At 52.4% G+C, this 12,796-nt stretch overlaps 1 protein-coding gene across 1 annotated transcript in view; it reads left to right on the top strand.

Moving 5' to 3' along the window:
- Window positions 1-1,582: 1,582 nt before the first annotated feature.
- The window catches only part of CCMA1212_000618 (Tyrocidine synthase 3), a gene marked incomplete at both ends in the record, with an annotated part of 41,256 nt that continues 30,042 nt past the window's right edge, over window positions 1,583-12,796 (top strand). Inside the window, 5 exons of the mRNA XM_073698079.1 lie at window positions 1,583-1,674; window positions 1,740-2,004; window positions 2,081-2,225; window positions 2,304-5,369; window positions 5,457-12,575. Of these exons, the coding sequence (XP_073563550.1) occupies window positions 1,583-1,674; window positions 1,740-2,004; window positions 2,081-2,225; window positions 2,304-5,369; window positions 5,457-12,575 (10,687 nt within the window). The remainder of the gene's footprint in view (window positions 1,675-1,739; window positions 2,005-2,080; window positions 2,226-2,303; window positions 5,370-5,456; window positions 12,576-12,796) is intronic.

The following is a 12,796-nucleotide window of genomic DNA, read 5'->3' as shown; positions in this document are numbered from 1 at the left end:
ATCTCAGCTCGGTCAAGTGGCACGACAATGTTGTCTGGATTGCGCCATGGTAGTACTAGCATATATATAGAAGCTTACGAAGGAATAGGTGGAAAGGAGCGTTACACGTGCGTTGAACTTTTCTATGCTCGAGGTGGGCAGTCTTCTCAACTGAGAAGCAGTTCTTCACGCTGCGGGTTTGATGCCGCGACAACTTCCATCTCATCACAGGTATACATCAGCCCTTCCATCATTTCAAGATGAATAACCTACTAGTAGTCAAGGGTAGATTGGCGGAGGGAAAATCTGGAATCTGGTTCCCGTCATGCAAGATGCGGGTGGACTAGGGACCGAAGCACTTTACGCAGGGGTATGCATTTCCCCGGCCTATAGGATCTTGGCCATTTCTAGTGCTGAATTGCAATTGCGGTTTCCACTTTCCGTCTGTCTTTATTTCTTTTTTCCAACGGTGAGGCTGGTGGTAGCCCGTTGGTAAGCGCCGCGCCTCCCTCCCTCTCCTAGGAGATGCAAGTTCTTGACACTGGCTGTTCTCCAGAGATCAGAACAAAGCCACAGTCAGCAGCAGCAGCAGCTCTTTCTGTCCAAAAGATTGTATGTGTCAACGGATAAAGCCTCTGTATATGTGTATTAGCAATGAGTCGTCACGTCACGGCCAAGACGACACACGGTTCCGAGCTTGTGGAGGCGGCGTTTGGTAATGTCCTCAAGGATGAAGCAGCGTTTGCCTCAGCTCTGTATGCCGCGCCTCGACTTCCAATGCTTCGTAGCTGAAGCTGACTTGGATCCCTGGCCTAAAGTCCAAAATGGTGATTTGTCTGCGGGACAGTGGCGGTAAGTCGACTGGGGGATCTTCCCGCGAACTCGGGTAAAGCTGCATACTACAACGTAAGTGTTGGAAAACTCTGTGAGACATTGACTTAACGACCATGCTGCAATCATTGGCTGAAGCTTGTACCGCTGCGTGTAGGTAATCCTGTCATCAAGTAGTATTACTAGGAGCTGGAGTGTGCATCGTCGATCCTTGAGGAGAGACACCCTTTTATAACGCCTTGCCTCCCACACAACTGCCCCAACCAAGGCAACTTCGTCGGTACACGCTCGATTCCTGTTAACACTTCCAGTCTTTTAGTAAATTTGCTCTTGTACAAAAGTACCTTTTTTACAATCTTTTAATATGTCTGGAATCAAGTCCCCGGCTGAAGAGCCAGGAGCGAGAGGTAGTGGCAACGGCTCTGCCGAAAGCTCCAAGCACCAAGGCGATGGAACTGCAAAGCAGTTTGACATCGCCATTTGCGGTGTCGGTGTCCGCCTTGCCGGCGGTATTCACAGTACCAAAGAGTTTTGGCAAGCATTGACCAGTGGTTTGGATGCCCGGGGTTCTGGGTCAGATGCTCAGAATACCGGCAGATTGAGCGAAGGGCTGAGCGCGTTTGACGCGCCTTTCTTCACGATGGCACGTGATGGGCGGACCGATTGTGACTCGTATTGTCAGAAGTTGTTTGAGGTCGCTCACGAATGTTTGGAGGACGCGTGTGAGGTTGGATATCGTGGTAAAAGGGCTTCCGTGGCTTGCTTCGTGGCCATGCCTGGCCAGAAGGACGCTGGTGTAGAGGGACAGGGAAATACCTCGACGGCTAAACTTGTATCCCAGCAATTCGACTTCCACGGAGCAAGGTAAGTAGTCTTGAATGGTTTCCACTTGAACCAACGCGCGGAGGCTAATCATCCATCCTCTTCAGCGTGACGATTGAGGCGGCTGAAAGCTCTGCCTCGCTGGTGGCACTTGATGAAGCCTGCAGGGCTGTCAGAAATGGCAATGCCAAAGCCGCTCTCGTCGCGGGCATCAACCTCATCGCCACCGGGGCGATTGTGGATGATCTCGAGGCAGAAGCGGTTGCTGCAGTCTTCATCAAGCCGCTGAGCGACGCAGTTCGCGATGGAAACCCGATCCAGGCCGTCATCCGTGCTGCCAGTACGGATTCGCGTGGTACTGTAGTTGTCCAAGTGAGTTTCAACCATTCCTATGACCCGTATGATTCGGAACCCTGAGTTTCCTATGAAACTAACAGTTGAGGTGCAGTGTCCTGATGCCCATCTTGCTGCAAAGTCCTCTCAGCCAGTCCTTGGCAACCTCAAGAGCGCGTCTGGCCTCGTTAGTCTGATCAAGGCCATGTTGTCTTTGGAGCATCAAGAGGCTCTGCCTTCTGCCACAACTGCGTCAAATGGTAAGAGTCTGAGCGAACAATGTCTTTGTTCGCCGCCAGCTGTGTGTGTCGAGGCTCAGCGCTTACCTAAGCCAGCAGATCAAACGCCAAGCCAGAAGCACCCCGACCTTCCACCTGGTCGAGCTTCAAGAATCCGCATCAACTTCGTTGGAGCATCTGGACATGGAGCTCACATCGTCATCGAATCGTATCAGCAGCATGATTTTCTGGCCAATGACGATGATGCTCGCCCGCAGCTGGTGTTGTTCTCTGCAAACAACGTGACGTCTCTCAACCAGCAGATGCGGCTTCACCATGACTTCGCCAGAACACACCCCGATCTCGTCGCTGACATTGCCTTTACTCGAGCTCTCCGCCGAGAAACCCTTGGTCACCGTGCATTTTCTATCCTCGGAAGCGGTGGCAAATGCCTCAGCACAGCAAACCCCGCCAGATGCCCAGTTGCGCCCCCGTCTATCACGATGGTGTTCAGTGGTCAAGGAGCGCAATGGGCAGGCATGGGAAAAGAGCTTCTTCGGCTCGATGCTTTTAGAAACGACATCAAGAGCATGGACAGCATCTTGCGTCAACTGAAAACGCCGCCCTCTTGGACGATCGAGGAAGAGATCCAGCGATCCTCCAGCGACCCTCTTTGTCGAATCAACTCTGTCGAAATGGCTTGTGTGGTCTCTACCGCTCTACAGGTTGCCATCTTCCATCAGTATGAGCGACTGGGAGTCAAGGCGGAGGCTGTCGTTGGCCACTCCAGTGGCGAAATTGCTGCAGCCTACGCGGCAGGCTACCTGAGCTTGAAGGAGGCAATTGTCGTGGCCTACTACTACGGCTACGCCGCTGCGATGAGCGTATGCAATGGAGCTATGGCGGTGACTGGCCTCAGCGCTGAAGAGACCAGAGAGTTCCTGCGTGATGGAGCCGTCGTGGCCTGCGAAAACAGCCCGACGAGCACGACGGTCTCTGGCGACCGCGGCGTCGTGGAGGATATCATAGCTTCGATCCAGCTGTCCAAACCGCAAGTCACAACGCGGAGGTTGCGCGTTGACACGGCTTTCCATTCTCACCATATGGAATCGGTATCTGGCGAGTTCCTACGGCTTCTGGGGGCTGAAGGAATCACTTCGACACAGCGAACAGCGAGAGATGCTACTTTCATGTCAAGCGTCAGCAGCTCAGTCCTTACCTCCGCTGAGGACTTTGGCCCTAATTACTTTGTCAATAACCTGGTTTCTCCTGTCCGCTTCTCTCCTGCAGTCACGTCGCTTCTCGATACCATCCCCAAAGACGGTCTATTCCTCGAGATCGGACCTCACTCCACTTTGTCTGGTCCGCTATCTCAAATCTGCGCCGCTGCCACTGTGCCTTGCAACTACATCTCATCTCAGTTCAGAGAGACAGACTGCTTAGCGAGCCTTCTATCAGCGGTTGGTCGCCTCTGGCAGAATTCTGTGGCTTTGACCCTAGACCCATTGTTTACGGGAAAAGCAATCTCTGGTTTGCCCCGTTACCCATGGAACTACGGCGACTACGACGAAAGCGACCTTCTAGATGCGAATAGCAACTCGCCCTTGTCTGCACAGGATATGCGAGCACAGGTCCTCAAGAGATCCGCGTCAACGACGTCTTCGAACCTCTCGGCCGACGAAACGCCAGAGACGGACATGGAGCTGATCCTGCGGGCCATTTGGGCAGATGTGCTCCGCAATGTGATCCGAATTCGCGTTGAGGATATTGGCAAGCACCATAACTTCTTCCTTCTCGGTGGCGATTCCCTTACCACGACTGAGCTTGCAACAGTTGCCTATCGACACGGAATCCGTCTCTCACCGACGGATGTAACGGAGAATCCCGAGCTTGTACGCATGGCTGCTGTTGCGGTTGTCGACGATACCAACAAAATCGACAACGCTGAGCCGTTTAGCTTGATCTTCAGCGAGGCTCTGGACAGTATCAAACTGAACATCCAGAGACAATGCAGTCTCGCTGCTGAAGCAATCGAGGATATATACCCTTGTGCTACACTTCAAGAGGGATTCATGGCACTGGGACTGAGGCAACCTGGATCGTACATTCATCGACAAGTCTATAAACTCATGCCGCATGTTGACCTTGATCGGTTCATGGCTTCTTGGGACACAGTCGTCAGGCATTGTGGCAGTCTTCGGTCGAGAATTGCTCTTGTCGACTCGCAAGCCTTGCAAGTTGTGGTTGCCTCTGACACTGCATGGGATGCTCCGGTGTATAATGTCGACGTGAACGCATATCTGAAAGAGTCTCGCAGTATTCCTATGAGCTACGGAGATTGCCTAAATCGGAGTACACTATTGCACCAAGATAACGGCGATATCTACTTTGTCTGGATTGTTCACCATGCGGTTTTCGACGGTCTGAGTATGAAGATTGTTCTCGATTCTCTACAGAGGGCCTATCACAGCACGGATTCAATCGAAGCCCTACCGCCATACTCGAACTTTATCCGGTACATTGGATCGCTCGACTCTGACTCTTCTCGCGAGTACTGGCGCAAAGAACTGGAGGGCTCACAGCGGTCTCAATTCCCTGCCGCTTCTATATCTTCGAAATCTCGGGATCGCGTCTTGACGAAATCCCTGCCCTTCCGCAACTCGAAAGCATCGATCACGACCGCTACCATCATCCGCGCTACCTGGGCCCTTGTTCTTGCTCAGTATTGCGGCTCTGACGATGTATGCTTTGGCATGACGCTCTCTGGCCGACAAGCCCCCGTGCCCGGGCTGAACGAGATTCCCGGCCCGATGATTGCCACGGTGCCTGTGCGCATCCAAGTGAAGCGCGATATGCTTGTCTCTGAATTCCTGCAGCGCGTTCAGTCGCACGCTTCCGAAATGGTTGCTCATGAGCAATACGGGTTGCAGAACATCTCCAAGCTTGGACAGAATGCCAAGGAAGTGTGTGACTTTGCCAATTTACTGGTGATCCAACCTACCCAGCACCTCACTTCAACGGCGTGCTCTTCCCTGAACCCGATCCTCCAGCAAGGCTCGGCGGAGAAGGCGATTTCAGAGGAAGCCATGCGGAACTATTTCAATTATCCATTGGTTCTGCAAACCCGTGTCGGAGATGATGCCATTGAACTCGAGTTCACTTACTATGATGACGTCCTGAACGAGGGTCAGCTGGAAGCATTATTCCATCATTTCGCACATGTCACTCAGCAGCTACTTCAGCCAGATGATTCACCTCTGAAGTCTGTCACAGTGTCCAGCCAGTGGGACTTGCAGCGTGTTAGGGAATGGAACAGTGAAGAGCCCGAAATTGTCTCTTTATGCATTCACGAGATCATTGAACACCAAGCCCTCAAGCGACCTGATGACATAGCCATTTGTGCATGGGACATGACATTAACATATAAGAAGCTGAACCTTGCCGCTGATAGACTTGCTCATTACCTGATTGGCAACTCTGCGGTTCAAGTTCAGCCGGGCGATCTCGTTCACGTGTGCTTCGAAAAGTCGGCATGGTTCTTGATCTCCATCTTGGCGATTAACAAAGCTGGAGCTGCTTGGGTACCTCTCGACCCGTCTCACCCTGTCCAACGCCAGAAGCAAATTGTGGCACGGACCAAGGCGAAACTGGCGTTGTCTTCGTCCCGCAATGCTACCCTTTGCGCTGATCTAGTCGAGCATGTCATTCAAGTCTCTGCTGCTCTTGACGAGATGCTGATTGCGGAAAGACAAGGTAGCAAGGGGCTGCCCCGAGTGTCTCCGAGCGCTGCTGCTTATGTTCTTTTCACCTCTGGAAGCACTGGAACGCCGAAAGGCTTTGTCATGCAGCATCAGGCCGTTTGCACAAGCCAAACGTCCATTGTCAAGAGGCTGGGCATGACGCCGGATGTCAGAATGCTTCAATTCGCATCATACGTCTTTGATATGTCGATTGGTGAGATTGTCGGTCCATGGGTTGCCGGTGCCAGCATATATGTGCCGTCCGAAGAGGTCAGAATGAATGGGCTCGTTGAATACATATGCGATATGAAGATCAACTGGGTGTATCTTACTCCTTCATTCTCCCGCACGCTTAACCCGGATGCCCTCCCTGGCCTGGACTTGATGCTGCTCGCGGGCGAGGCTGTAGGCCGCGATGTGCTAGAGACATGGTTCGGGAAAGTTCGTCTTGTGAATGGATGGGGTCCAGCCGAGACCTGCGTGTTCAGTACACTGCACGAATGGACATCTCTCGACGACTCCTCTTTAACCATCGGCAGACCTGTTGGCGGCTTCTGTTGGCTTGTTGACCCCGAAGACCCCCACGTTCTAGCGCCTATTGGAACCGTGGGCGAAGTTGTCATCCAGGGACCAACGCTGCTTAAAGAGTATCTCGCGGATCCTGCGAAGACCGAAGCGACGACGGTTAGGCCACTGCCGGAATGGGCGCCCTACCACAGTACGGACTATTGGAATCGATTTTACAAATCTGGCGACCTGTGTAAATACAACTCGGATGGAACGATTGCCTTTGTTACACGAAAAGATACCCAGATCAAGATCCGAGGTCTTCGGGTTGAGTTGGGAGAGGTAGAGCACCAGATCAAGGCATCCCTCGAAGGAGTCTGTCAAGTTGTGGTGGACATGATGAACACCGATGGCGGCTCAAGCTTGATTGCTTTCTTTTGCTTCAGCAATGAGACAAAAATGGTGACAACAGCCAACGCCGCTGCCGATGATAATGCAACAATGTTCCTCCCTGTCACCAGCCAGCTGAAGAGCCAGATCATCAGCATGATTGGTCACCTGTCCGTGAATCTCCCGAGGTACATGATACCGTCCTTCTTCGTGCCATGCAGATATATGCCATCGATTACGTCGACCAAGCTGGATAGGCGCACGTTGAAGAATCAGGTCGAATCGATGGGTCCCGAGGGTCTGTCCACTTACTCGCTTGTTGATACCGTCAAGAACCCACCAGAAACGCCAATGGAGAGCAAGTTGCAAACGCTCTGGGCAAAACGCCTGAACATGCCGCTGGACGCCATCGGAAGAGATGATAGCTTCTTGCAGATTGGTGGTGACTCCATTGCTGTGATTCACTTTGTGGCCGACGCCCGCCAGGCTGGCATCTCAATCTCTGTCCAGGATGTATTCGACGACCCACGACTGTGGCGAGTGGCTGCCATTGCAACTACAGTCAACGGAGACTCCCATTTGGCTTCCAGCGTAGCACCTTTTGACCTCCTTGAGCCCGGCCAGCTCGACTCAGCGACGAAAGACGAGATACTCGAGAAATGCGATTTACCTAGTTGGGATGCAGTTGACGACGCGTTTCCCTGTACTAAACTCCAGGAGGGGCTGATGGCACTGACTGCGAAACAGCCCGGAGCGTATGTTGCAAAGATGGTGTTCAAGGTTCCGGCGCATGTCGATGTTGACCACTTCAAGGCCTCCTGGGAGCGAACAGTTGCCGTTTGCAGCAACTTGCGCACCAGGATCGTCCAGCTCAGCAGCCTGGTTTCCATTCAAGTCATTGTCAAAGAGCCTGCGCAATGGGAAACGGCCGACAACCAAGGCATGGATGCCTTCTTAAGGCAAGCGAATGGTATCCGCATGTCCTATGGATCTCGACTCGCCCGATTTGCACTCGTCCAAGGTGACAGTGGCGATGACTATTTTGTCGCAATCATGCACCATTCGATCTTTGACGGGTGGTCTCTGGCTCTCATGGTCCAGACATTCCACGCAATCTACAGAGAGAGTGAAATGCCGAAGCTGAGTTCATACTCGACATTCGTGCGGTACACGCTCCAACTCGATTCCGAGAGTTCGGAGAGGTACTGGAAGACACAAATGGATGGAGCGAGACGGGCTGTCTTCCCTCTGCCAAAGGATGATATTGCGGTTGCCAAAAGTCAGAGAAACGTCCAAATCTCAGCGAAAGAGGTCAAGATGCCGCAGTCGACAGACGGGGCGATTACCAGGGCGACGTATCTTCGAGCTGCGTGGGCTATGCTTCTTGCAAGATACTGCAATACGGATGACATCTGCTTTGGTGCCTCAGTTTCTGGCCGCAACGCTCCTCTCGTAGGTGTGGAGAGTGTTCTTGGCCTGGTTGTCTCAACCCTCCCAGTCCGAGTTCGGCTGAGCCCAGAACAGTCACTATTTGACTTCCTTCGTGATGTTCAGAAGCAGTCAAACGATATGGTGACGCACGAACAATTCGGGCTACAGAACATAGCCAGACTCGGCTCCGATGCAAAGGACGCATGCAACTTTACCAGTCTCATGGTTGTCCAACCAAAGGCGATGACGAGCGAATTTGACGGAGAGGAGGCAATCCTCGTTTCCACCAGGGAAGAACAGCGTTTGGCATGGCAGTCGATGGAAGACTACTTCAACTATCCTCTTATCCTCCAGTGCCACCTGGGAGATGACAGTGCTGAACTCGAGTTTGTATATGATGCAGACATTGTTTCCGAGTTCCAAGTGCTTGCGTTATCCCACCAGCTCGACCACATCATTCACCAGCTTGCGTCTCTGGACAAGAAAACGCTTCTACGAGATGTACCAAAAGCTGGGCCGTGGGATCTCCAGCAAAGCATGGATTGGAACTCTCACAAAGTTGTGGTCCAACAAGTCTGTATGCATGATCTCATTTCTCAGCGTGCCAAATCATGCCCCGACGATGAAGCCTTGTTTTCTACCGAAGGATCGCTCACATACGCTGCCTTGGATCGCCTGTCTGATCTTGTCGCGCGGCAGCTTCTGCAATACAATGTCCAGCCTGAGACGATTGTACCCATCTGCATGCAGAAGTCCATCTGGGCTGTGGTTGGCATGATCGGTATCTTGAAGGCTGGTGGTGCATACATGCCACTTGATCCTTCACATCCCGAATCAAGACGGCAAGCCTTGGTTCAGGAGGTGAATGCTAAAGTGGTAGTCTCGTCGCCATCCATGGCCACGTCTTGCGAAAGAATGGCGCCGCATATCATTCAGGTTTCTTCATCGTTATTGGCGCTTTCTCCCGAGACGCTTACGGACTATCGTTCGCTCAGTGATTACAAGAAACCCGAGCCTCATAACGCTGCGTACGTTCTCTACACTTCTGGCTCTACAGGAAAGCCAAAGGGCTTGCTCGTCACGCACTCGGCGGCTTGCACTTCGCTGCTGAAGCATGCTGATATGTTTCACTTCAAGCAGTCTTCGCGAGTTTTCCAATTCGCGAGCTACGTCTTTGACGTTAGCGTCTTGGATATATTCCTCACTCTGTTCCTCGGAGCTACCCTCTGTATTCCTACAGAAACCGAGAGAATGGACAGAGCATGGCGCTTCATGACACAGGCACGAGTCACCTTGGCATCCTTGACGCCATCATTTATCAGGACTCTCGATCCTGATACTCTCCCCACTCTTCAGACAATCGCTACCGGTGGAGAGGCTACCACGAAGGATATCCTTGAAACATGGCACGGGAGAGTAGAGCTGATCAATGCCTATGGGCCGGCGGAAGCTTGTGTCAACTGTGCTGGCCATCCCTTCAAGTCTCGGGACGACTCACCCATGACTATTGGACGCCCATTCGCTCACCGGCTTTGGATTGTGGAGCCGGACAATCATAATCGCCTTGCGCCCGTCGGGTCTATTGGTGAACTACTTGTCGAGGGCCATGCAATTGCGCGTGGCTATATCAACAACGAGGAGAAGACCAAAGCGTCCTTTGTCCAATCCCTGGATTGGCTGCCTACTCAAACAACGAGCGACAGACCCATAGCCTACAAGACCGGTGATCTCGCAAGATTCAACCCTGACGGAACGATTGAATTCTTCGGGCGACAAGACACGCAAGTCAAGTTACGTGGTCAGCGACTGGAGCTCGGCGAAATTGAATACCACATCAAGGCCAACCTCGCAGACGTTCAGCATGTTGTGGTGGACCTCATTGAGCGTGAGGCAGGCAAGATGATTATTGCCTTTGTCACATTCCATAGTTACTCGTGTGACAGCACAACAGCAGATGCCGAGGATCCTTATGCCAACTTCATCAGCAATGAAGTTTACGTCTCTTCTTTCCAAGCTCTCATCGAGGCGCTCCGACGTGTGCTACCAGGCTACATGATCCCCAGTATCATCTTCCCTTTGAGAGATATGCCTCATACATCGTCAAACAAGATCGACAGGAGGACGTTGCGTGAACAAGCGACAAGCATGCCTCGCGAACGAATATCCGACTTTTCCATCGCACGTCAAGACAAAGTTCCACCCACGACTGAAATGGAGCTGAAGGTCCAAAGCCTCTGGGCTCGAGTGCTCAAGATCGATGCAGACGATATATCCAAATTCGACAGCTTTTTCGAGATTGGCGGTGATTCCATTTCCGCAATCTATCTTTCGAATCTTGCTGCGCGAGAGGACATGCTGCTTCCGATTGCAAACATCTTCAAAGAGCCTCAACTGGCCTCGATGGCTGCTTCGACGACGATCGGACAGTCCACGCATGCTGACGTTGAACCGTTCAGCATGATTGAAGGAACAGAGTTGGAGACTTTACGTGCCTCGATTCGCCGGCAATGTGGACTTGCGAACGAACAGGAGCTTGAAGACATCATTCCGTGTACGCCGCTACAAGAGGGTCTTATGGCTTTGACCGCGACACGTCCGGGCTCTTACATTGCCCGGCGAGTGTACAAGTTGGCGAGTGGTGTTGATCTAGATCGTTTCAAGGACTCTTGGGAACGGACTGTCAAGGCCTGCAGTAGCTTGCGGACGAGGATCGTCCAGCATGGCGATGTGTCGCTCCAGGCTGTGATCTCGAATGATGAGCTTTGGGAGGAGACTGGTGGCCAAAGGCTCGAGTCCTACATGAAGGAGCTTAAGGACCTTAACATGGGCTATGGATCGCAGCTTTCGCGACACGCAATCTTGAGTTGTTCAAACGGGTCGACATACTTTATCTGGGTTGCCCATCATGCTATTTTCGACGGCTGGACAATGCAGATCAACCTGGGCGTTCTGAAACGGCTTTATGCACAGGATACTCTTCCGCATATTCGACCATTCGCCAACTTTGTTCATTATATCTCACAGCTCGACCAAAAGGCGGCTATGGACTACTGGCTTGCGGAGCTGGAAGGCGCCCAGAGGGCTTCATTCCCACCTCAGAAACTGTTGACTGACACCAAATCTCAGAAGACTCAGATCATGAAGAGGAAGCTGGCAGTGCCGACCCAACCCAACTCCTCTGTCACAAAGGCTTCTGTACTTCGGGGCGCTTGGGCGCTTGTCCTCAGCATGTACTGTGAGAGCAACGACATTTGCTTTGGGGCAACTATTTCAGGTCGGCAGGCGCCTGTTCAGGACCTCATCAACATTGCTGGCCCAACGATTGCAACAGTCCCCGTGAGAGTTCGTCTAGACCGTTCACAGCTTGTTTCCGAATATCTGAAGAAGATCCAGACGCAGGCCTCCGAGATGGTGGCGCATGAACAGTTCGGCCTTCAGAACATATCGAAGCTTAGCCCCAGTGCTAGAGACGCAACCGACTTCACCAGCTTGTTCGTTGTCCAGTCGAGACAACAAGAGGCTGAAAATCCCCAGGCAGAGCTCTTCGCCTCCGATGCCGATGATGAGACAAACATCGAGAACTGGATAGAGGACTTCTTCAATTACCCCTTGACGGTCGAATGCGATCTGATGCATGACCAGGCTGTCATGACTATGTACTACGATGCTGATGTATTTTCCGACCATCAGCTTCACGGTCTCTGCAACCAGTTTGAGCATGTCGTGCAGCAACTGACCCTTCGGTACAAGGAACCGCTCGAGAGCCTGTCAATGACTAGTCAATGGGATATTGACTTCGCTCACGCCTCCAACCCTGTCAGGCCTCTCGTTGTTGAGTCATGCATCCATACGCTGATTGAACAGCGAACCAAGCTGAACCCGGCGTCTCCGGCAGTGTCTTCTTGGGACGCTGATTTCACCTATTCCGAACTCGATGAGAATGCCAACAGGCTGGCGAATCATCTCCTAGACAGGCTGAAAGTGAAGGCTGGCGACCTAGTCATAGTCTGCTTCGACAAATCCGCCTGGTTCATCGTGGCGATCTTGGCTATCAACAAGATCGGTGCCGCTTGGGTGCCCGTTGATCCCGGACATCCAACGGATCGTCAGCAGAGCATTGTTGGCCAGACGAAGGCAACTTTAGCTCTTTGCTCTCCTGCAAACGTCTCAAAGCTCGCTGGCATGATCGCCAATGTCCTCGACGTGAACGCCGGGTCCATGTCCAAGCTACCAGCCAATGATGTGGTTAAGCCTGACGTGAAGGTCAGTCCCGACGATATCGCATACATCATCTTCACCTCAGGATCAACCGGAGTCCCTAAAGGTGTTGTGATTCAGCACCGCGCTATCTGCAGCAGCCAGGTTTCTTTAAGTCGGAGGCTTGATATGCACGACGGCGTCAGGATGCTTCAGTTCTCTTCCTTTGTGTTTGATGCCTCACTCTTTGAGATCTACAGTCCACTCATGTCCGGCGCCTGTGTTTGCATCCCTTCATGGGATACACAGATGAATTCATTGCCCGCCTTCATACGGGAAAACAATGTT

Source organism: Trichoderma ghanense, assembly GCF_004382785.1.
Source record: "Trichoderma ghanense strain CCMA-1212 chromosome Unknown scaffold_0, whole genome shotgun sequence".
In the NCBI taxonomy this organism is placed as follows: Eukaryota; Fungi; Ascomycota; class Sordariomycetes; order Hypocreales; family Hypocreaceae; genus Trichoderma; species Trichoderma ghanense.
The sequence above is the reverse complement of the archived record's forward strand: the minus strand, read 5'-3'. Positions and strand labels throughout refer to the sequence as shown.